Below are 26,114 nucleotides of genomic sequence, written 5' to 3'. Positions count from 1 at the left end.
ACATACTGTATATTTTACACGTTTTTGTTTAATGGAACTTGTCTTCCTGTTCCAAAATGGCCGGTTTAAAACTAAGTTCAAGCTCGCCTTTCTCACACCTCTGCATGCAGGTGACTTTGAGCGCACGTACACACACACACACACCCTCCACGTCTGAGGCTCTCAGCTCAGTCTGTGACAGAACAATGGCCTTCAGACTTCGGGTGAACCTGCAGATGATCTGGACCTCATATTTAAACATGACAGCGATCTGGAGGAAAGACGCCAGGCTGACAGTGAAGAGTCCAGAGAGGAGGAAGTGTCAGAGGTTCAGAGGGTCAAGATGACATGAAGTACAGCGGAGTGGGAGGACACCGGCGACATTGACGAGGAATGAGATCCAGCCAGCGTTGTGATATTCTTTCAGTCCAGGAATATAATTTTTCTTGGAAATCATTTCCACCAGGCATAAGAAGTCATTGCCAAGTGAAAATGTGATCTGAAAAACCTCGAACGGATGACATCAAGTCCAACTTTTCCTCACGGGTTCCACGCATACACCCGTAATGTTATAATGTTATCCAGTAGTGGTCTTTTCCATATCAATGTGTTGGAGGAAGATCAAAAAATAGATAAGTGTTCCCTAAACATATGCATTTTTTTCAATCAATGAATAAATTCATCACACCAGTTGATTTTAACCATCAACACAAAATTTATTGTAAAAGATCATCCACAAAAGTGACACTGCAGTGTTAACTCATATACAGATTTGCTGAGATTTCTAAGTGGAATTAATGACTTTGATGATGGAGTAACGAGCAATACAAGGGCAAATGAAGCTGTTTACCTTTGACAAAAGTTAATAGTCAACTTAAATGTACAAAAAGCTCTACAGTCAGTTGTAACCGATTATCTTACATAAAAACACCTAGTGAATTTGAAATCTGAACAATTAAAGGAACACAATCAATGATTTCTATTTCCTGTGTGGAAAAAAAAAGCAGATTTTTGAATCAGTGGAGACAACGCACACACACACTCTAACACAGACACACACACACACGCCATTGCCTTGTCAGCTAACCCCCTCTAGTGCCGAGCATCCTGCACACAGATGCGCACAGTCTCCAAGCACAGACCCGCTTCAGCTGCTCTCCCGCCGCATCCCAGCCATTCCTCCATTCCCCCGTCCCCGTCTGGCAGCTGCAGACCGGGAGCCGGGAAGTCGGGAAGCCGGCAGAGAGCGGCGGCGCGCTGTGGAGCCTCCTGGTTCCTCCTCCGGTCCGTCACGACTCCGTGCGCTCCGAAGACGCACCGCGTCGCTTCTCTTTGAGTCTCTGCGCCGCGCGGTGAAGCGACGGCTGAAGTCCGCGGACATTTTTTTGCAAAGTTGTTGGGAGCTAAGTGTTTCTTGCCTTTCGTGAAAACCCAGTTCCTCTGAAGAAATCTTGACTTTTCCCCCCAGATCAGGGCTGCTCGCGCCGCCGCCAGCAGGTGAGAGGATGGCCCGCCGGCCGGCTGCTCTCTCCGAGCGGGATCACAGCTAAAAAAGACCCAAACCAAAGCGCTGGATCGGGATTTCTGGAGGACCAGAATCATTCTATACTCTATTTTTTTTTCTTTCTCTCATCTCGGGGAGAAGTACCCAGATCAAATCGTGGTAGATGTTGCAGCAGACATGAGTTTTGGAAAGAGATTTTTCCTCCTTTCACTCTTTCTGGGAATTGTCCTCACTCGGTTCAGCCTCTGCAACCAAGGTAAGAAACATCCCTGCAGGCGCATCCACTCTCACCTCACTCTGGGGCGCTTGTTTCTCCTCCTGTTTGCATCTGCTCCACTCAACTTGTGCTTTTCAGCATTCTCTTTATTGCTCATGAGATAATTTACTGTGCAGTGTTGACCTCAACCTGGTGGAACGCACGAGCCCCCAAAACAATAAGTTTGAAACACACTCTACTTATTGTCAAATTGAATTAAATGTTGGCAGTTTTTGAAAAGCTGCTTATAACTATTTAAACTCCACATTCCCGTTTCCAAAATTAATTGTCTGTTTTCATAGGAGCGCTTAATGGCACAGCTCAGGTTGAGGAGTAAAGTTTATTAAATCCATACTGCGGTTCAGTGCTTTTTGATTTGGTAGACAATAAAGGGAAAGACACTTTTTCTATTCAGCTGCAGAAATGGTGATTCTGAGGCTGCTTTGATTATTCAGTCTATGTAACACAGTCAGGGGGTAGTTAGGGGAGGTTACCCCAAAATTGAGACTTCAGGCTCGTGAACGTGCACATCCGTAACACGCAGGGCAGTGTGACCTGAGGAGCGTTGTCAATAAAAGTCCCGAGCTGCTCGAGATGAATCCAATCCGTGACGGCGTGTGCACGTGCGTCCAGTGCAGATTAGTGATCGGCTGCGTCGGAATGAGCGAATCCTGCACGCCTCTCTCTGTTTGCGCACGCGGTCCGCATGCCCTTTCTGTGTGCACGGCGGCAGGTCCTGTCACTGTCTGCTGCGAGCAGGTGTGTGTTCCTTCATCCACGCACACACACACACACACACTTCACGCACGCACATGCACACACTTGCTGCATCGGTGAGGTTTAAAATAGTTTTATTGATTGTGCAGGAGCGCAGCGGGATCTGCCCCCCCAGGTTAGATTTTATTGTTCTCTCTGTTCAATAAGGAGCGATGCTGCTCCCCGTTCTCCCGGACAGCTGCTACATTACAGGCTCGCTGTGTGTTTTTTCTCTGCCACAGATTGAATGATTGAACTGATGTCTGCTTTCTACTGTACTTTAGTCTTTCATATTGACTGCTCTGAGACCTCAGTGGCTCAGTCGCAGTTATTGTCCACCACAGTGTGGAGGGGAGGAAAAAAAAAGAAACCCAGATGACAAAGAAAAGTGACTCATTAGATGCAGTGACCTCTCAATTTGTTGTTTTCATATTTCATTAAATAATCATCAGATTCTTGCTGTGGATGGTGGCTCACAGCTTTTTTTTTTTTCCTTTTCTATTTAAAGCTGTATGAATTGTCAGTAAATGTGGCTTTTATTGCTAAAGTTGCACCCTGTTTCCATTTTTCAGTCCATAAAGAAGAAACTTTCTTTCCTCCGTTTGTGGCAGATACACACCATGTTAGATTGGAGGTGTGTGGACAGAACTCGATAACGTTACACAGAGGGGGTGTAGATCAGTGCTTTTGAGCAGAGACAAGCAGAACTTCAAAGATGGGGGATTTCATGGACAAAATTGGCTGGGATGTCAGCTGTTGAGAGAACAATAAAAAAACAATGGCCTTCCTGCTTCTTGGGGTAGCTCCCACCGCCACGCACACAAACCCAGCTGGGGCGGCAGACAGTTATTAATAACGCCGTCCTCGCTCGCTGCCAAGTGAGTAAACCTGTTTTCTCCATCTAAACATCTCCCCCATTATCTTCACTCCTATTAATTTCCCCGTCTATTCAGCTGACCTGGGAAGCTGGCGGCAGCTCTGATATTTATTCTAACTAACTTTCCCAAATCTCATTTGCTACACTGATTTGTGTATTTCCATGAAGGATTTTTCTGCCTGTGCTGAGAAAAGTGGGAGATGATGTCTCTGTTTCACACTGATGGAATAATAATTAAAAAAAAAAAAGAGCCAAGAACAGACTAACAGATGAGTCAAGTGAAAGCACTGCATGTGTAGGTTTTTTGTGGTAAAAATATATGTGAAAGAACTCAGCGAAACAGAGTAGAAAACTGTTCACCCTCACTTATTACCAGAGATGGAACAAGTTTTATAAATACTTGTGCATAAAGAACATATCAGCTATCCCAAACTAATGTTTAATTGGCACATTCTACAAAATCACTTCAAAAATGGATAAAATCTTAACAGTTTTTAATAGTTTAAGCTTTACTGCATTCTTAGTGTGATACTCTTGACTCGGTATTCTAGTATAAAACGTTTTTAATTACCTTTTCTCAGACAAATGGTCAACAGATTACACTTAAGATTACTGTGTTGTAGTTTTATAAAATTTTACATGACTTATGATTGCATACTGTACTTAAGTATGAGCACAACTGCATATCTATAATAATTAAAATAATGTTAGTGTTTGTTTTTCGTACTTCCACCCCTCTTCAGGAACAGCTGGAAAATGTTTTTTGCTGTTTGCATCGATTTCTATTGAAGGTGGATTAAAGTCTTTTGGCTGCGATTCCCACACACCACTGATATCACTGTTATCAGATGGAAGAGATAGTCACCAGTGGATTGTTTTTAAGAAAAATCAATCAGCTAACAAATCTAGAGCAGCCCCCAAAAATGTAAACTCTGCACCAACTCTGCCTTAGTGTAATATTTGGAGAGAGAAGTTATTATGCCATGTGTCTTTGTTTCCAATTCTATTAAAGGCAGCCAAGACAGTTTGGAGATTAGTACAGGTAGAGGAATTTATGTCTGTAACATGTAAATTTACCCACGTTAGATATTTAATTGTGCTCCGTGCGACTATTAAGTGGAGAACATGCCACTGTTTGTAATAAAGGGACTCGCCACAAAGTTCTGGAGGGAGATTGAAATGGCTCCAGGCGGCAGACTGTTAATTTTGTCGGGGCTTGGCCTCCTCGGAAGTATTCCTGCGTGATCGTTGACTCGTGCTCTATGTGAGAATTATGCCCACCTGGCGCACGGCACTTCATATTTTATCCCTGATGAAAATAACTCCTTTCCCACTCATGAATTATCTAGCAAATATAACTCAGTGGATGCGGGTGAATGTTTAAATCTGCTGTGGTCAGACTCACTTTCTTTTGGATTTCGGTTTGACCTTCAGCGCGCAGATCGATGCGCGCTCGGAGTCTGACAGTGAAAAGCTGTTTTCAAGGTTTTTCCACTGAAAGTGAAAAGTTTCTGTCTGCGCTCACCTGAAATTTGAGTTGAAGGAGGTGTTATTCGTCTGCGGTATTGTGACACGTCTCTTCCAGAAGTCCTGCTGAGAGAAGTTGAAGCTCTATTGTTGATGGTGTTTCAGTGTGTGTGTGTGTGTGTGTGTGTGTGTGTGTGTGTGTGTGTGTGTGTGTGTGTGTGTGTGTGTGTGTGTGTGTGTGTGTGTGTGTGTGTGTGTGTGTGTGTGTGTGTGTGTGTGTGTGTGTGTGTGTGTGTGTGTGTGTGGAAACTGGCTTTGAACACAACAGCTTTGCAAGTAAATACCTTGTTGACATTGAGTAGTTAACATTATTTAATAGACTGTTCTGGCTGCAGTAAGTATCAGAATAAAGAGTAGACAGAATCTCTATGTACTTGTATAGTTTGTGATTAACCTTTTTAGATTGAAAACGTGACTGCTGTAACAAAATAAAAGATATTACAGCACTTTAGCAATATTTTTGAAGTCCCTGCAAGGACCAAGCTAAATGAGAAATAAAAGCAGGAGGCTAAATGGCACATAAAATCTCCGATTGTGCTTTTCTCCATGCGTGAGGTAATCTAATGCTTATCTCATACAACACTGCCACGGCGCTCTGCAGGCGGACCCTAATCACTGACGCCAGCGCGCTCTTGTGGATTGGATAATGGCGAGAAAGTTCCCGCCGAGACAACTCCCGTTGGAACGACTGCAACGCGGCCAACGGCGCAGCTCTCGTACCCGACCTAGCTTGAACCCACTGGCATTAATTCCCTCCGCTAATCTGCCGTTCAAACACACTTACAGTTATTATCAGATCTAATCAGCCACATTCGGAGGTTTGCGCTGCGGCCGCGCGTCGCGGCGGCGGCGAGCGTCTGATGGCGGCGGAGTGCAGAGAGGTGGCTGTCATGCCTGTCAGGCTGCCTCTGTTATGGATAGTTTTCCATTTCACACCAAATCATCTTGTCGTCTGTGGAACGCATTGCACTTTGTTTACACTGCTAAATGACAACCCTGGAAAAAAAAAAAGAAGAACTCAGCAAAGCAAATTGCCACAAGTCAGCGCTAATCAAGTGTTCTTGTTTACATTTTGAAGGTTTGATTATGAAATGTTGTCTTTTTTTTTCTAACAGCTGCTTGTCTGCCTCCGAGTTCACACCAGTTTTTAGAAAGTCCTTCAACTAAAAAAAAAAGACATCAGCGGTGCCGTCATCCTCACAGTAGCGTCTCCTTTTCCTTGCTTCGCATTTAGAGTCAAGGATGTTCACGCTCGTCAACAGCCAGCATCGCTGGATCCTCACACTGCTCCCACTTGTAATTTACATGAAGTAACCCTCAAACAGGCGGCTTTTTGGGCTGTATTATTGGGGCTGCAGCTATTTTGGGTGTTTGTGTGGCCTGTGAAAGCCGTAGGCCAGACAAGAGATGTCATCATTCCACTGGAGCTCCATATATTTATGAGTTGGCCTGCTCATGTTCTATTTATAGCCTCCCAGTGGAAGTCCCAAAGGACCCTCCGCTCCAGGCAGGGGCTGTGGGTGCCTTGCTGGAAGATAACTCTATACAGAATGGTTCAGACTTGGTGAGAAACACAAAGGAAGGATAGATGGACTGGATAGAAAAAGTGCGTGCCGGATTTTTTTTTTTTTTGCATGTTCAAGAGATATGAAGCAATGTGTCAACTAAAACTGCGACCACACATCCGTTCCACACTGATGTTATCTGACAATGTCACCGCATTTTGTCTCGTAAAGCCGTCCATTTTTTCATTGTATTTTTGATGAAACAGAAAGCTAAAGTAACAGTTTGTGCAGCAGGTCGCTGTAACACAAAGCAGGCCGCTTAAGTTCGCTGATTCTCCGGGAACTCTGCTGCTTTGGCACCGTCACACCCGGAGCTGTTATTCTGACGGCTGGAAACGGTGACAGCAGAGGCGTTCCATTTATCAGCAGTTTTTTTGTCTCTAAACAAACATTTAATCTCAGTGGTGTCGCACCTTTATTTACAGTCGATCTCACTCACAAGAATCAGGAAATCAGCTCCTCAAACCCTTCTATTGAGCTTGAACACGTCTAATTGTAGGAACGCATCTTTTTTTTTTTTTTTTTACCCATCAGTGTCGTATTATCAGCTGAATTCATTGACTCCGACTCCCACGGTAATGCCTATCAGCTGTTCTTTATATATGGTGAAGCGAGGTGTGAATTAGCCGGCTGCAGAGCGCCGCACGGCCAACTCTCGGCAATTAGGCCGTTCTCCGGGAGCGGTGCCGCTCACCTACCCACAGTAGCCTAATGGCGTCCATTAACACCGACGGCAGTGCCAGCTCACCCCCCCCCCCCCCCCCACAGCCTGGCACCGACTCCGACGTGGCGCAGGCCGGGCGCTGGTAGGAAGGCAGAGGAAGGCATACAGCGATTCTGGAGCTCATCCAACACCAGCCAATAGAGGAAATATTAAACTAAGCCAGCAGGGCAGAGAGGATGGGACGGGGAGATGAAAGGATCAGCGTGAAGTCTCTCCTTGCTGCGCTGGACAGGATGGTCAATCGATAGAATAATCCGCCACATTTTTTATATAAATCAATGTCCATTTTCTGCACTTAATTCCAGGTGTCTGTAGCACAACAGGAATCATGAAGCACTTTGGCTGCTGCAGGAAGCTAATTCTCTGATCCTTACTGTAAAGATGATGGTGTAATGCTCATCATTAGATGCAGTTCATGCTTTAATGAAAGGGTCATTTAGAAATCAGACTTACAATCTGTGTTTCTAAAGATGTCCTTCCTCTGTAATCTCTATAGTTTATCATTTTAACATCTTGTTGCATATGTTGTTTTTTGGTTCGCTTTTTTCTCCTTGGGGAAAAACTAGCAGCACAGTGAATGTCGGTGTTCTAAAGCAAAAAAAAGTCTCATTTGAGGATTCTTGTTTGAAAATGACAATTGTGTACGTCCTTTCCTTGTCAAAGCTGTAATTGAAGTCATCTATTTTGTGACAAGTTGGAATGAAAGTTAAACAGATATTGAATGTGGAATGGCACTGCTGATATCTGTAATGAGAAATCGCACATATGAGATTGGAAGTGAGCGATATCATTTGTTCTATGGAGAACGGCTCTTTGAATGAAATGAGAAACACACACACTTTGTTTCCCGTCTTGCTGAGAAATGTTAAAAGCACTTCATATGTGAAAGAAGAAAAAGTACGGTATTAATCTGGTTCATAAAGTTGGCGTCTTCTATCGAGATAGTAGTTTTTCCCTTATTAAGTGTCTTTTATTATTTTTTAGAGAAAATCATGATGAAAAAAGAAAAAGAGAAATTACATTTATATTAAAACCCATTGTTTCAAATTAAAATCGGTTAACTGGAGCACTAGACAGTGTCAAAAAGATACTTTTTGTTGTGAAAGAAGCCCAACAGCTGTATTATATAATGTGGAAAAAACGAAGACTGGCATTTAACCGAAAACTACTACTTTACATGGAGACAAAGCTTGTGCAGTTTTAACAGCCTTGGTTCATCTCATTATGGAATATTCATTAAAATAATACACATATACCATATGTAAAGGTATTTTAATACTGTAAAGTTATTTCAAACAAGTGTTACCATTTACATATGATGAAATATGTTGGAAGATAACAAATAAACCCAGATCACATGGGTTTCAGCATTTCTATGCTGAAATAAAAACTCAATATTTGGCATATTTCTCATGTCTTTTTGTCAAAAAGTTTTTAAACATCACTCTAAACTCAACTTTTTTGCAGAAAAAGGACTCCGAACATGATTTTCCGAAAGCATTGCGCATGTGTTTGAAAATTTGCTTTCTTTTTATGTGCATAAAACTTTGCTCAAATGTGATTCTTCATTGTTTATTTTCAAGTTAAATGGTTTAATCAGGCGAACTGACTGGAATCAAAAGATTACCAGTTTGTAACAATTTAATTATGTGTTGTACGACTGCCATCATGATACAGTTATTAATTACGGAAGGAAATAAGAGTACAAGTTAGCAAGCATGCTGACTCTCGGGATAAAGTGTTCAGTTGTGTTTTCCTGCTTGAATATTGACTCTCGGTTCTCGCGGAGCTGATCCTGTGGGGCTTTCTCTCAGCGCCGCGTTGCGATGTACCCATTGAGCTCGATACTAAACAGATGCTACAATGTGTCACGCGGATGTGCACCATTTAGATTCTCTTTGAGGTGAGAGGAAGCTGAAGGGCATTTAAAGTTGGGCATGACACACGTGCGGTCGCGAGCAGCTGCGAGGACGACGTCTTGCTCGATTAAATGTGTTCTGCCTCATAACAAAGAAACAGATTAAAGTGTTTCCCTCCTTCTCACGCCTGAACAAATATACAGATTTGACTTTGTAATTTGCTAATGACCACAATCACAATATCATAGCGACGAAATTGTTTCTTTTGATGTACATTTGGCTGTAATAACTATCCCGCAGTAATGATGTTAATGGAGATTTATTCAGGCAAAAATGTCACTGATAGTGATGTGTGCCGGCTTAATGAGCCCCCCAAGGACCACTTAGAGAGCTCGGAGTGGACACTCACCGCTGACTGACACTTAAAATTCAGTCCTCATTCCAATGGAAAAGACGCTGTGATTTGTCAGAAATCTGTGTCAGTATCGATCATGGATGAGCCACGCTCTGGCCATAAAGATGTGCGCGAATGGATCTTCAAGGAAAAAGTTAAAAGATTTTTTTTTTTTTTCTCTCTCTCTCGCTTTCTTTTTGGTCCCGGTAATCACTTTCAACAATGATGACTCACTGTGTGAGAGAGACATGAATAGTTTTAAATGAGCCTCTTGAGTGTAGTGTTGTTTTTCTGGCAGCAATCATTCTCACTGTTTTTCCTCCCTCTCTACCTCCTCCACGAAGCGACACACTTAATTAGGACATACTGTAACTGTATTGTCAAATGCTCTCCATCTAATATTTATGTTTTTTGTATTTTTTTTTATGTATCAGGACATCTGTCGGTTTTCCTGTCTGTACTATAATATTGTCACAAGTGTGGGCAGTGTTTGAAAGTAGCGTATAAGAGCGTTTCCTCAGACATATGCTGTTATGTTGGCGTCCCACTGAGGCTGAATTCAGGGAGTTGCACCTGCTCCTTTCCACTGTAAATCACTCGGCACTGGGAGAGCCGCTTTCTTCCTGAATTATTAAACGTACTGTCCTTGAGAGCAAGACAAAATATTGACAAGAATAGCAACCTCCTTCTTTTTAACGCCACTTGAAGGTTAGACTCAAGTGAATGATATAATATCGCAGCGAGATGGATGTCACCATATATCACAGCGGCCCTTTAATTTACGTGGAACAAAACCAGCATCTTGATTGAAATTTTGTGCAATGAGTCCCATATTTCCACGGCACCGAGGGGGGTTTGATGACAAATACATCACCGTTTATGTCCCGCACAAAGTCTCCGTCACGGCCCGCGGAAGAGCGGACTGTTGTTGGATTGCGGTAAAGCCGGAGATGGCAGAGGAAAGGATGAACTGTTGACGGCAATCTGACCACAATCCATCAGTCCACAAATTGCATCGCAAGTGGCAAAAAATGTTGCTCCCACTGTAATGTGCCGCCGCGCTCATAAATATTTCTCCGAGAAAGAAATTTTTTGTTAATGCGAAAACTGTCTAGATGAACATGTTTATGAATATTTCAATTTGCGGTGTGAACGCAGGGCCGTCTCTGCCTTGTCAGATTGCTAATGGTTGCATTTCTCCCCATTTTTCCTCATTTTAGTTGTGCTGTTGGATACGACGTCTGTGCTCGGGGAGCTGGGATGGAAGACGTATCCAATAAATGGGGTAAGAAGGGCAACTCTGCTATTGATTATTGCCTTCACTTTTACTCTCCACTGTTTTGTTAACATGAACGGCCTTTGATTCATTCATGAAACGGGCTCAGCAATCATATATTCACATTATTCATTTTGTTCTGTTCACTTCACTTCCTGGCTTTCGGTGTGGCGGTGTTTTTTACTTGTTAATGTTGTTAAAATTGAAATTTCACTGTCATCTTACCGTCATCCATCCCCCCGTTTTTCACCCCGAGGAGAACTTGAAAGATCTTTTGTTAAACATCGCTCTCACTTAGAAGACACGCAATACTGCCTCCGCTGTAACTTTTTCAGTATTTTTGTCCGTCAGCGATCCAGAAGGGATCATCTCATTTTGTTCTGGCAGTAAGTGCTTCTGGCTCCATGGCACTTTATTGTCTGTCTGAAAATCAGAACTTTGAAAACAGCAGCAAGTGCCAAACAGAAGGCATATTGGCATCATAAAATATGGATGTGCTGACAACAAACTGTAATGTCTTTAGATCAAAACCAGCGTGTTGCATCAAAAGCCTCCCGTCTCTCTACTGTCAAAAAAGCCCCTGAAACACAAATTTGAAAAGTATTCTCATGGAGTGTGAAGGTGGACTGATTATAACTCCACCGCCGGCTTTAGTCTTACGTCCATTAAGTTGGAGACGTGACAGTTCATGGCACTTTGAGCCTTTCAGAAGTTGTGAACTTTTTTTTTTTTTTTTTTTTTTTTTTAAATTGAGCCCAACTATCCACAGTAAAATCCTAAATTATTGTGCTCTTAAGTTTTAACTGCAGAAAGTGGGAGCTCGGACGATTGTGTATTTACAACAAAGTATGAAGGCAACAGATTGGAAAAACCAAAGCTTCAGATATGGCTTGAACTTTCATTACTCATATGGCTAAGTAGTTTCTTTCTTCCATCTACGCATCTCTTATCTGCTTTATCCAGACCGGGGCGTCATGGACATGAAGCTAATCTTAACTAACAGTGAACACAGAGCTGTGTACAAAGCAGGCAGGTACCCGGTCGTATCGGGGGGCGTAATGTAAACGTAGATTATCAAGCATGTTTACAGCTCCAGCCAACGTGGAGCCTGCAGCAGCACACTTGTCTTTCTTAGATTCGTATCTGTAAATATATTTATGTTTATGATTTTTTAATGTATATTCAAAAAGTAAATAAAAGAAGAAAAAAAAAGCCTTTTGTGTTGTTTTGACTTTCAATAATCTGAAGCTTGGAGGACTCCAAAGTTCTCCCCTACAACCTTCTCTTTCTCGCCGTCTCCCCTCGCATGGCTCCCGGGGCCCGTATCAGGGTTATGGAGGTGATTACATCATGTAGGTCGTGGTGACAGCCGCCCTCAGCGTTAAAAAAGAGGAGGGAGGGAGGCTGCTGCCTCCATGATGAAGCTGTCAGTCCTCCCCCCCTCCTCACTCATCCTCTATCCTCCAATTTACCATTAATATTTAAGGCATCGAGGTGAGAGGGCCTGAGGGAAGGTGTGAAGATCTGGGGAGGTAAAATTGTTTAAATCCTCCTCACTACCTGGCAGCCGGCAAGAGCAAGTCAATCTCCACCATATTAGACACAGCCCGGTATCAGGCCGATACAGCAGCACACCATGTAGCTGCCTATCAGAGTCCCACAGTGGTCCAAGCTCTGGATATAACCCGCTGTCAGTCAGTCCTGGCCAATGCTCATCTTAAAATAATTTCATATGCAGTAACTGCTCTGAAATGATTACCCGATGATGGGTTTTTTGGGAATAGAGCTGTCCGTATGATATAAAATTGAAGGTGAAGTAGAGGGCCATATTTATGGAGGAGTTTTTTATCAAATGCTTGTAAATACCTCCTGTAACAAGAGGATGGCGAGTGGCTGTGTGGCCGTACAGGGCGGTGGTCCGCAGGCCTTTTAGAGTGGTGTCAGAAGTAGTTTTTACAGTTTGATTAACGACCATCAGAACAAAAAAAAAAAAAAAATCTCATTAACAGATCCTGTCCACGCCGTGGATGTAAGTTCAGTTGTGGGAAGGGGTCTGTCTGCGTTGAGCTGTGTTCACACGGTGATCATTTCCATCCTGCCAACAACCAAAAACGTACAGGGGGTAGGTAGGTGAATTGTTGGATTCAGCCATGTGTGAGCAGGTTTAGAAGATGCCGGAAATTTGTCCAAGGATGAAACCGTGACAGAAAAAAAAGCCCCCAAAAACTTTCAAATGTGAGATTTTCAGGCACATATAGGAGTGAAACTGAGATCATCTCTTTCTTACTGACTCCCAGGTGGGCTTCCAGGCAGATCTGTTCCTGACGGACATCAGAGATTATGATACCTTTCAGAAGCTCCAGTCTGAGTTCATTGTATGCAAACTGTGAGCAATTTGACTGAAAAGGATTTGAAAATACTCTCACTGAATCCCAGGGCCACGGCAACTATTAGACTGCATTTTTAAGCCCCCAGTTACTTTTTTTCGGGGATATCTTTTTAGGTAACAAGAACAGTTGGCGTCATTCCAGGGGTCTCGGGTTTGACAAGATTGGCAGAGAGCTGATTGACTGACAGACGAAAAGTTTTAATGCTGCTGTGATTGCACTGCGGTGTTCATTTTAACTGAGCACCATTAGCATAATTTTATCAGTTATCAAAGAAGTGAGTGAAACAATATATATAAACAAGTGAATTCCCATTTGAAATCCCACAAGCCTTTGGTCCCTGAGCCAGGCATCTGTCCTCCAGCAGCAGCTCACTGCTCTGATTATGAAGAATTGAGGTGGTCTATGAATAAGATGGATGAAATGCAGGTCAATGATTTTGCTCCAGAAAAATCTATTTGGCATATATTTCTTTTCAATTCTAGTGCTTTACATTGATTATTTAAATAATTTGAACAGTGTTGGATTTTTGCAAGATAAAACTATAGATTTATCTTTTTTTTTTTTTTTTTACATATTTCTTTTTTATGCTTTATTCTGGTCACTGGAAAAAACTGTCCCTCCCAAGCTGACCTGAAGGGGGTGCTAGAGAATATTGTGCCTTTCTCTCTTCGTGTGTTCTTCCAAAATTTCAACAGTCATGATTCTTAATCTCAGAGAGAACCCATAAACCGGTGTCACCGCTTTCCTTTGCATTTATGTGTTCATTCTTACCTGTTTACGTGAGGCTTTAGTTCTAGTCAAATGTTGCGCCTAAAATGTAGCTGCTGAGAGTTCATCAGCAATGCTTGACTATAAAATCTTCACATGGTCACACTTGTGTGTGATTATCACAGTTGTCTGGGAATACTTTTAATTAAAATCAAAATTACAGGGAAACTCTGAGACACTCCAGCTACTTAATTGTGGTTGGTTTCCACTCATCCCTAGATTGCATGCCCCGGTCGGTCCACATCCAGAGCATCTCCAGCGGCGTCAGACAGCTGCGAACAGATGTTTATTCATTGCAAACATGAACATGCGTGTTGGTCATGCAAAGCCTTCAGTACCAAGGTGTCCTTTGATTATTTTATACCTCTTCTACTCAGAAAGTAAATAGACCTGTGTCAGCCACCCCGCGAGGGAAAACCATCCGAGGAGGGTTGTTGTTATGTTTGTTAATGACTAGAATGTTGGAATATCCTCTGGGTTAGAAAACACATTCACCCTCGAAGGTTTTTCTCATTAGATTTGTGCATATTGAACCCAAATTGATCAGTGCCACGTCTTTCAAGGATGTTGACTCTGCAAACTTTATTTTTTTTTCCCTGCATAATTTAATAAATATGTGTGTTTGAAAATATAAAAGACACATGGGTCAGTGGAAACCAAAATTTTTTTTTGGGAGATTTCCATGTGGCGGAGATGTGTCTCTATTCCCAGGGTTTTGCTCTGCATGTTCTGAAAAGCTGAATAGTGATAAAGAACAGGGTGTCACAGGGGTAAATGAGAGAGAAAGACCGAGAGAGGAGAAGGGAAAGAGGGCTGATTTGGCGTCTGCATGCAGCCACAATAAGCTCTCCTCAGAATGGGCAGACACTGTGCTGAAATATGCATGAGTCATTTCCCAGCGGTGGCGCTCGCTCGTGTCCATGTGTGTTTGTGTGTGTGCTTGTTGGAGGGGGGGCGCTGATTGGCACAGCTCATTTATTAAATTACACGAAACAGCTTCAAGGGATTAAGAATGCCTAATGTTGCCTTTTGTTTCTGCTCATTAACACTGCGACGCTAACTGGGAGAAAGCAGGTTCCAACACAAAGAGTCGTAGTTGTCCATCATCAACGGGAGCGAGTAATCCTATTTTTATCTATTCTCAAAGATCCCAAGGATGCAATAAGTCATATCTACTGGGGGGGAATAAACAGTGTTATGTAAGTGAGGAGCAGAAATCCGGCACATTGTTTCACTGCTGCAGGAACGCTGCTCAGTCAAATCCTAGGCTGACCTCAGCTCCACACAAGATTTAAACTCAGAGCAAGACATTTCAGCCCGACTCTGTATGCACTTGTATCACTCGTGTTTTGGGAATATAAATCTGTTTCCACTGTCGCATTGTGTAATGGCTGCAAAAAGCAAGTTGTGACAAAACCATCATTTCAGTTGCATTTATTTCCATCTTTTCAACATCCGCTGGTGATAGATCCAAAATCTGACATTTGTCTCTCTATTGAATATATGATGGTGTCCATATACCGAGGAGCCTAAAGGAATATGCTGAACAAAAATATAAATACAGCACCTTTTTATTTGCTCCTAAAGATCTAATACCACTTAGACACAAAAGTAGTGAGCGATTCTTCTTTGCAAACATAATCCATCCACCTCACAGGTGTATAGCGGATAAAGTTTCTGATTAGACAGGAGGATTATCACACAGGTGTGTCTTATGCTTTTCACAATATAAGTCCACTTTTAAAAATGTTGCATTTACATATGTATGTGTATATATATAAATATACATATATATATATATATATATATATATTTTTTTTTTTTTTTTTTTTTTTTTTAATTAACCAGACTGACATTCCTGTGCTAACTGAACAGCATAGCTGTTATCATCAGGCTGATACTAATCAGAGCAGATATGAAAACAAGGCTCTTCACTAAGGCTGTGCACATCTTCCCCACATCCACTGTGAAGTCCTACAGAGCCTGCAGTCTCAGATTCATAAAACGTATTGCATCTGTGAAGCATGAACAGTAACGTGCCAGTTAGAGACACAGTAAATGCATTTATTTCATTACAATATGAGCTGAAGAGAACAAACTGACTTCCAGATCAAGGTTGTCGAGTACTAAAGAAAGATACTGTTAAGTGAGATGAGTTTGTCTGTTTGAAATATCAAACCATCGGAGACCGTCTTTTAAGGCTCAGGGTTCAAGTGCTGATTGTTGACCTTCGGTCTTACATCCTGAAAAACCTCAAGAGCTGTCTCTCCTGTATGCCAATTTGGATGTTCATTGAGCATCGAAGGCCTGAGAGAGATTTTTCTTTCCTCTAGAACTTGATGTGAAACAGTTACAAAGATTCTACAAAGAGTTATTCATTGTTTTCCCTCAACAATTCACCTAAAGTCCTCTAAAGGCATTGTTCTGGCAGTTCAGGGAAAGTTTTGGGGGAAAATCGAGGTTTGCCATCAGATTGAGGTTTTGACTTTGCAGGATGTTGGAGGAAAGAGAGCTGAGAAGAGAAAGGACACAAAGGAAAATGCTGTTTGGGGAGGATTGGGTCTAACACAGAATGACTAAGATGACACTCATGAATACACTTGTACACCCTTTCAAGCCTCTTTACTTCCCCACACTCCTAATCCTTAATCTTTTTTATTGCAATATTTAACCACAGTAATTGATTGCAACTGTGCGACCCAAGGCTTATCTCAAAGCACTTCCTCCATCCCTAATACTATTAGCCTTGAGAGTGAGCCTGAACAACAGAGGGAAGAAAAGAGAGGGGAAATCTGTATGTCGGTGTCCTTCATAGCTCAGACAAACTTTCTCTGAGGTGTGCTGCTGAGTGATGGCCGGCAGCTCAGCGAGTCGGAAAAAAAAATAAAAAAAATAAAAAAGGGAATAATCCAGAATCACTCCACTTCTCCCCATGGAGGCTCTAATATAAAAAAGGTATGATGATTTAGCACACCAGTGTTCGTCTCAGGGACCTCTGCCATAACCGGGCTTAAGCAGTGCTGGGGGATTCCTTAATTGGCTTGTTTCTTGTCAGGGACACACTGAGGCCAATATCTAATGCGCTCCCACTCGGCATCTCGCTGACAGCGGAACATATCCTGACAGCTTTTTGGGCTAACCCTCACCGTGTGAGGAATACAGCGGAGTTGAGTTAGTGAAAGAGAGGGAGCAGGCGGGAAGCACGGAAGAGATGCAAATGGAAAAACAGAGGAGGGGGGACGAGCGAGGAGATTATTAGTGCCGAGCAGAAGACAGGAGCTGAATGCAGGAAGCAGGAGGAGCTGAGGAAGGAAAGGACGGTGTGGTTCTTCTTAGAGGTAGTTTAGAACAATGGAAGTTGTGAAATGTTGCCAGATATACATTCAGTCAAAATAAAATGAATAAAAACCCTCTCTGGTCTAGTATTAAAAAAGCTAACTACAAAATAATTTTGTGATTGAACTTTAGTTCTATGGATTGTAGTCAATCTGTTAATAAAAGAGAACACCACATTTCTACAATTACGTAAATGACATTGATGACTTTCAGTGAAAAAAATGCAACGAGGCTCTTTGATCAACTGGAAATGACATGAATGAAACATTGGATGCTGTCAGTCATGACTGCTGAAGGAGCGTCGACTTTTGAGGAAACGAATTAAGTTACACAGTTTGTGAGCTGAATTCCACTCCTTCCTCTCTTTCTATATCCCTTTCAAACTGAAAATTCTGTGTTTAAAGATAAATAGCTTTCCAGCCACGTACTGGTGTGAAGAGTGTCGACGGCAGAACATATTTTTTTGTGTCACATTTCACACAGTGGTTTGGGCAGCTTGTGGCTCGGTGTGTGAAGCGGGTCATCTTCCAATCGCAGGGTTTGGCAGTTCCCCAACACACAACATCTGTGTGTTAAAGTGTCCTTTAACAAGACACTGAGCCACAGATTCTCCGCAGCGGAGGTCGGTTATCATTGCTGAGGCTGTGAACGAGCGGCTACGACTAACAGTGTGAAACATTTCAGACTGCTGAAGCTGTGGAGATGAGCTTCATAAAGGGAATTCGACATGCGTTTACCATTTACAGGAGAACACATGCTAAATGTGCAGGATGAAAATCTCTTCTCAAAACAAATAAACATTTGGCAACTGGTTAATTGATCCATCATGGAAATGGGAATTGGTGACATTTCTATTTTGTATCTTGAAAAATGTGGTTGCGTGGCTCAAAAACATGAAGTTCGGTGATCTGCAGTCAGCGTTGGAACATTTAGGAGACAGGGGCTTTTTTCTAATACAATATAAACAAACACTGGACTTATCAGGGGGTGGGCTTTTAAAATGAGAAAAAAAAATTAGAGTAACTCAATTTAATGTGACTGAAATATGAGAAAGCAGGACGAGCGTCTCATGAAAAATTGTGTTCATAGCATAAGCTTATATAAAACATTTCAGTCTGCGTTAGCCAAATGGAGTGTTCATCCCAGTGGACATGTGTAGCTTTATTGCTCATCCTGCTTTCCAGTAATAAACCAGGACTGCCAAAAACGACTGTCTCTCTGCCTTCGCTCAGTGCTCTTTGGGACAGAAAAACTAACAAATACAACAATGGACTTGGATTTAATCAAATGTGGCCTCATCCTCACCTTATGTGGGATATTATGAGCTGCATGTTTGCTCAAGAAATAATTAAATTTTAATTATCCTGTGGCTGGTTCTTGTGCGACCATCCTTGCGGGATTTCAGAAGCCGCTTTTGTTTTGGGAAATTGGTATTTGACATTTGCCGGAGCAATATTGTTCACTATGTGAGCGCTTCACGGACTGAAAAGTGATATAAGAGCCTCCTTGTCTGTATCGGGGTATTTGTGTTTGTATAACCTTTCATCTCATTTTATTCCCCCTCTTGTCCTCTTCCCCTCCGTGCGTCTCCAGAATTTTTTTCCACTCAGCGTTCCTTTGTCCAGCCTCTTCACCTCCCATCCTCCCCACCTTCACTGCGTTTTGATGGCAAAGCACAGAAAGGGGAAAAAAATGAATTTCGTCTGTGAGTAGGGCCTGTGTATGAGATGAGATGACAAATACAGGAAGGAAACGTTGTTAATACACACTCAGAGAGAGAGAGAGAGAGAGAGAAGACAGTTTAACAACAAACGGTTAAAACCAAAATAAAAAATATTGCCTTTTTTAATAGGCTTTTAGACGAGCAGCAACAGACATGTAGTTAAACCACTTTTCCAGCACTCAGTCATGCATTAGCACACATGAGCAGAAAATCTCAAGTAGAAATGAGACATTTGAGAAAAACTGTTACTGATAAATTCCCGTCAAGGAAAGACAAGAATCAATTTTGCAAAGTTTTTGTAGATTTCACCCCTTGTGTAGAACAATACTATCCTTTATTACACATTCTATATAGTTATGTCTGTGTGATCGTACTTTGTGTAAATGTGAATTTTTTTCTGAGACAAGTGCAAAAGCAGCGCGTTTTCACTTGAAGCATCATGTAACGGGACCTTAGTGGTGACAATCACACCCTGACCTGATGATGTAGCTTACTGCTCCTTTACCACTGAAACCTGAAGTCTATCAGGCCATCCAACCAAAAATAAAAACTTTCACAAAATCGATGTGATAATATGAAAGTTGTATTACTGAATAATACAATAGAACAAGGACTTTATTTAAATCCTGTGTAAGTTCAGTCCTACTCATGGCAGTAACAGGGACTATTGTTTGGTTGATGTTGAGAATATTTGCAGTGTTTTATCTTTTGATTGCATTTAAGTGCATAAATCAGAGTTTCTCGGTGCAGGAGAAGAGACCCGGAGTTCCTGATCATCAGGAACTGTCAGGATCCTGTAAGAATGGCTGATCTGCAGGCATACATGCACTTTGAAATTTGTAAACTAAATTTTGGAATGTGATCATTTCTCCTTGCCTCTCTTTTCACTGCCACACTTCTCTTTGTCTCCCTCTCCCACCCCCACCTCCACACACACACACACACACACACACACACACACACACACACACACACACACACACACCTACCTTTATGCGCACGCCAAAAGAACAACAAGGTGACCCAGTTAGAATGAATCTGTCCGAAGCTGAAGTGCCTTATCTCCAGTTGGATGTTTACTTCCCGTCTGTTTCGCTTGACTTGCATCAGAAAATATATTACAGTGACAATGATGTATTTCCACAGCGTTCCCAACCTGAACTCTGCTGTTCTCCAGCTCTGGATTTACTGCAGTGCCGGAGTGATGATCAGAGCCCCAAAAAGTTACTGTAGCCCGGTCACGTCAGACAGTCAGTGGGCCGAACGGGGCGAGCAGCGAGGCTGTTAAAGTTCTGTTGAGGCGTCACTGTGTGATGCCAGATGTATGGCTGAGCAAATGATTTCTCATCTGCTACTTCATCATCATATTAGCAGAATATAATTTGTGCTCAGGTGTCATAATGACTCAGTGTGCGTGAAAATCTGTCTTTATAGTAACTCTCTTCTAGGAAAAAAAAAAGAAACCAAAGCTGAAAAACAGCACATTTTATTTCCCTCATCGTCAAAACAACTTTACAGGGTATTACTCGACTTATTTATGTCCTACACAACTGTTTCAGATGTTTTTCTTCGACATTGACAGACCATTGTACATAAATTTGCATCAGAATTTCTTAGGAAGCAAAACAGTTTTAAATCCAGAAGGAAGGAGCATTTGACTACAGGAAGCGTGTCTTGCACTTCCTATCAACTGTTGAACATCTTTCTTTGTCTCCCAGATTATGTGTGTTTGATTGAAACAGGATTTTTCTTCGGGGCTGTCTATATAGTCTTGTAATAGCTTTGTGCCTTGCAGAGCAATCACAGTGCTCCATCAAGCTCTGACACATCCATTTGTCACACTTTCTGTGGTCAGATAGAAAACCGAGAGAAGACACACACACACACACACACACACACATACACTCACACGGGGCAAAATAGCTCCAAGAATTTTGTCCCAGTCCGTAGTACAACAAGGTGTTATCATATTTTGATGTGGAAAAGAAAATGAATCTTCACCTGTTGTATTGTTGGGATGTGGGCATGCCGTGAGCCGCGGAACAAGTCGCGCAAGAAAATCCAATGTGACACTTTCAAATGGAAAAGAAAATGTTCCAAATGGAGATTGATCAACACAAAGGTGACATTTTACCCCGGGTTTGATCGGTTGAGTCGATTAAGTGACAAGCTTAAGTAGACCATACATTATCAGCAGTCAAACGAAAACGCGGCTTTTCTGACGAGGCTGTGGGGAAAACGGTGAATTCTTAGACGACGTTTATTTGCAGAGCTTAGCTTTGCATGGATCTCACATGTAATAAATGTAAATGTCAAAAGCTTCACAGCAATATCATTCAGAAAATAGCACATAAACCCAACTCACATTAAATTATGTGGAATTCATTACATCTATGTAGCGAATAAATGAATGAAAATAAATAAGAAGGTTTTCATGATGAATTCAACATTAAGCTTTACAAAGATTACCCTTCGTAACTATTTAATCCTGTGGAATTGTTTAGCATGCACGAACTGTCAAAAATGTCAACCAGAGAGCCCTCAGGTCCTTCATAGCATTTGACAATTGGACTGCCCTGAGGCTTTGTTAACTTAATGGGAAACGTGTCTGGAAGCCTTTGACTGTGCGAGTGTGACAGTAAACTGGCTGCGGATTCTCGGTATGTTCAGTTGTGTTTGGTTGTCGTTAAGGAAGCCTCAATAACCAATCACACAAGAACATCTTTAATAAATCTGCCAAATAATTTACATAATTAAAGTAATTTGATATGCTTAAACTAGAATTTGGCACTCAGAGAGCGCAGACCTCCGCCACAGGTCAAATCAGTCCCCGGCCGTGCCGCACGCCGCCTGTCGGCGGGCCTGCCCAACTATGTGAAAGACTGCCCTATCTCTCAATGATAGAGAATCCTTTAAAAAATTCCTGGATCCAGACAGTGATCCGGATCATCACCAAAATTTAATGGATTCTAAGTTAGCCCAAGACCCACCTCTCCTCAAAGTTCCATTGTAATCTGTCCATAGCTTTTTCCGTAATGTTGCTAACAAATAAACCAGCAAACCGACGTGATTCCATAACCTCCTGGCGGAGGTAATTACTATTTGGAAATCCATCACCCTTCATTATGTTTCTTATTTCTTTCTTTCTTTTTTCTTTTTCAATAAATATATACTGAGAACATCACTTAGGACCAGTCTCAAGATGTTCGTGATTGATCTACTTTAAAGTGGGCTGATTTTTTTCATGCTGGCCTTGAAGAAACCTTCTCTGATCCATGGATCGGTTCTGAATGACTCTGTATTTACCATTAACCTTCTTTTGTCACATTTGTGTGTCGCACCTAAAGGTATCAATTTTCCCTGTCAGTGATAAAAGCCTAATTTTCACTGTCCTACTCGGTAAAGGTCAAGCATTGGATGTTCAAACTAAGTGGATCTCGTTTGTGTTCAAAAGGTCAGATAGTTCTTGATCAGTTCAGGAATTTGACAGTCATTGTATGTCTGTCACTCAGTCTCAAGGGAAGTGTGAGATGGACAGAGAGATATGGGACTTTTCAGATATTAGCATATTTTATTTCAGTCAGCATATCCTAAACTCTAATCCTGACGTGTGTATGAGGGATGGTTTGTTCAATCAGGCTTCATGAGTTCGTGCTGGCTGCTCCGATTCCTCCAATATGGACGCATTAGAATATGCATAACAGCAAGATCCAACATTGTGGATCCACACTGACATGAGAAATTGTACCTTTGATAGTGGCAGTTCGAATATGTTGCAGTACCTCAAAAGTTTCTTTTCTTTTATTGTGTTTCTCTTGAATGAGTAACATGGAGCCGGAGTTGTGAAGGAGAAAAATACGGGGTCACTTGGCAAAGCTTCATCCCCCAGAGCTGAACACTTTATCCTCACTGTCTCTTTTACAACAGCAAAGCGGGGACAGAAACCTCTTGTTTGCTCCTCGGCTCTCCTGTTTAGCTCCAGTCTAGTTGTTGGAGTGTGTATGGGAAGGTTGATGGAGGGGCGTTTCGGGTCAGGAGGTAGTTCCTGGTAGGGGGATATGGTTTCATTTCAGATGGATGTTTAGTCTGGCAAGCTCTCCGAAATGCACTTAACATTTTATACAAATTCTGAGAATGCTGAAAGCCATACCTCACCACATGCTTTCTCTATCTCTTTCTCCGCTGCTCTCTCTCTTCTAATTGATCGAGCTGGCCAGACAATCCCGTATGGTCCGCACTCTTTTCCAGTCAGGCTTGTTTAAGCCGTACAGACTGGAGTCAGATAGCTTGGCTGAGCGAAGACGTCTAATACTGTTACCAGGAAGACAGACAGGCCGGCATGGGTAGGAGACTGCAGCATGGTCAACGGAAAGCCAAGGGAAATGGAGCAAGCCTAGAAGCAGACTAATGGATATTTGGATTACCCTTTAAAATATAAAAAAAAAGAGAGAGAGAGAGAGAGAAGGATGTCTTTCACTAAGCCATGTTTAACATTTAGCTCTCGTACTAAAACACATTGTCTACATTCCAAAGCCTTTCAAGCGTCTGGTTTGACTTTTTCCGATCTATTAACAAGATAATTGCGCTCTGTATCATGTATTACTTGATATAGATATACAGCGCTCCACTTGAACTATAGATTTTTATCAGTCAATTAAATTCCAGAGTATGAGCATTTGAATAAAGGAATCCGATAATGACGCAGTCCATGGTATTTTCAGATTTCCCAGCCCTATGAACGACTGATCTCTCGCTCAGTGCGTGCACGGATACAGCCGCATCAACTTCTTCTATAATATGCTTGAATTGCATTAATGCATATTAGCTTTAAAGTTGCGCTTGAAACAGGGTCAACTTATATATCTTTCTTGGTAAAAGCTTATGCAGTTGGTATGTTTTAACAGGATCTTGAATGATTTTGAAAACTGATGCACTGCGACTTTCTCCGAACAAAATCCAAACTTGGCTTGCAACCCCGTGTTGTAGAAAAGCATTTCTGCTCTTCTTTACATTTCTCTAAAAACTGTGAGTTATTGGCTCTTCTAAAGATGGCTTAACTTAATTTTCAGCGTTGTTGTGGTTTCATTTTCTGATAAGAGCAGCTTTACAAGATTCATGGTTCCATTTCTTTGTTCAGCATATTTTCCGTTAGGAGTTACCACAGCAGATCCTCCTCTTCAGATACCCTCCGCCTCCTCCATCCTCCATCCCAGCGCGTACCAAGAAAATTATTCAGTCTGTTGTCGTCATATCTATTTCCTGTTGTAAACCTCCGAGTCCCTTTCTTTTTGTAACTTTAAATCCTGTTAGACTTTTCTCTCCTGAAGGAAGCTTCTTTTGGTCCAATTGGTGGTCCGAATGTCAAATATGGGAATATAGTTTTTTTAAGGTGTTTGAAAAGGCAAGAGAAGTGTGAAACACAGACGTCCTTTGACTAATTCACTTTATATTTTGGACGTAGGTTTTCAATTGCATGGCTCCCCCTTCTTGGCATTCTTGGTCTTTAGGTTTTCCATTAATCTGCGGCAGTCACCGTGCTTCACAGACGTCCCACCATCCTAACCCCTCAGTAATCCCGACGCTTATCTTAAAGTTCAATGTCTATCCTAAAGCGTCCCCTGAAAATTGTCCTCTGCTTAGTATTTCCCGCACCTTTCAAATCCTCATGGGAGAACGTTTGTCCCTCGAGCACACACAAGTGGTGCAACACACACATCGCTCCGTGCTGCTCCGCATTAGCCTCCCTCCGCCGCTCGCCTTCTCTGTTTTACTGTCTCGTGACGATGTTGCCGCTCATCTCCTCCTTCCTTTCCCCCCTGATATCTTTCTCTTCTTCACTTTACTGACAGCCTCTCCTTAACAAAGAGCAGCAGACTGTGAAAACAGGCAAGAGGCGTTATGTTGTGGGTGTGTTTGTGCCTCACACTGTATGCCTGCAGACGGAGGATAGTATAATTAACTAAATGAAACATCTCGACTGAAGTGATAGTTATTGTATTACTTCAGATAACGCTGATATTTTATTACTTCTCTTTAAAAATTGCTTGTCTCTTCACATTACTGCCTCCAAGTGCACTCTGGGATATTATTTTTGAAAGCTTTTGGATTGGGATGGTTGTTAAAACGGCCCTTTAACACTGTTTCCCTTTGATCTGCAGTGTGCTGCATTAACTATGCAGACCCTCCGGTGTAAATTGTGCACTCCATCCTCTTTGCGGTGTGGATGACATTTTATTGACTTGTTGGAAACAACTTTGTTGGTGTCATTACACCGTCCATCCATCAACAGTATTTGATGGCAGCATAATATTACTGTACCTCAATCAATACAGTAATATTTGTGCAACACAACCTTGTAGTGCGCCAGACCAATAAAGCCGACGTGGATTTAATTGAATTGGGACTGAGAGAAAATGATAAGAAAGATGGAGATAGCGGTGACCTTTTCTCCAGTTTGAAATGCCAGCATTGTCTTTATCGGTGACTTTAGTGTTTGGCTAGAATTGACACTGGTCAGATTCCTGCTTTTTTTTTTTTTTTTACCGCAGCTGATCTAAAGATACTCCCTGAAGAAGAACAGGTCTGTTAATTAGGCTGAAGGGCACAGGGACATTAAATCTCTGAGAAATCTCTTATCTATTGAATATGCATTCCATTTACAGTCGTCCTGATAATGTTTTGAGTAAAGCCGTTCAATGACGAAGCCGAGACGTAACTGAGCACATATTGGTCTAAATAGGCGGTATTTATGTGTGCCTGCATGGCGTGCTCTCTGCTACCTGGGTGACCCACTCTTATCTGAACTGTCTGCGGCTGCTCCCCACTACCTCACCCACTGGCAAAGTCTGTGTGGGCGTGCGTGTGTGTGTGTGTGTGTTCATTGTACTGCTGTGTGCAGCCGTCACTGTGATCTCACATCACTCAGATGCTGCTGAGCCACACATTGACATTCCAGACTGCCTGCCTGCCTCTCTGGCAAAAATAGATATGTAAAACGACAAGCTCTTTCCCCCCCGTTTTCCCACGCATAGTTTGTCTGAGCTGGTGGAAAAAAAAAAAAGAAAAAAAGAAAGGTCTCTGGTATGTGTCAGCTCAGCTGAGAAACAGTCAGCGTGTTTCAAGCGGAGTGACACATCGCCATTTAGGCAAATGAGATGGAAAAAGAAGCAGTTGAAATGAG

The 26,114-nt window shown here is 42.1% G+C and overlaps 1 protein-coding gene across 1 annotated transcript in view; it reads left to right on the top strand.

The window, feature by feature from the left end:
• Nucleotides 1–1,603: 1,603 nt before the first annotated feature.
• Nucleotides 1,604–26,114, top strand: part of LOC115402885 (ephrin type-A receptor 6-like) — a 154,303-nt gene continuing 129,792 nt past the window's right edge. Inside the window, exons 1-2 of the mRNA XM_030111504.1 lie at nucleotides 1,604–1,739; nucleotides 10,662–10,726. Coding sequence (XP_029967364.1) covers nucleotides 1,661–1,739; nucleotides 10,662–10,726 — 144 coding nt within the window. The 5' untranslated portion in view covers nucleotides 1,604–1,660. The remainder of the gene's footprint in view (nucleotides 1,740–10,661; nucleotides 10,727–26,114) is intronic.

This window comes from Salarias fasciatus, chromosome 16 (genome assembly GCF_902148845.1).
Source record: "Salarias fasciatus chromosome 16, fSalaFa1.1, whole genome shotgun sequence".
Taxonomy (NCBI): domain Eukaryota; kingdom Metazoa; phylum Chordata; class Actinopteri; order Blenniiformes; family Blenniidae; genus Salarias; species Salarias fasciatus.
This window is presented reverse-complemented; position numbering and strand designations above follow the sequence as displayed.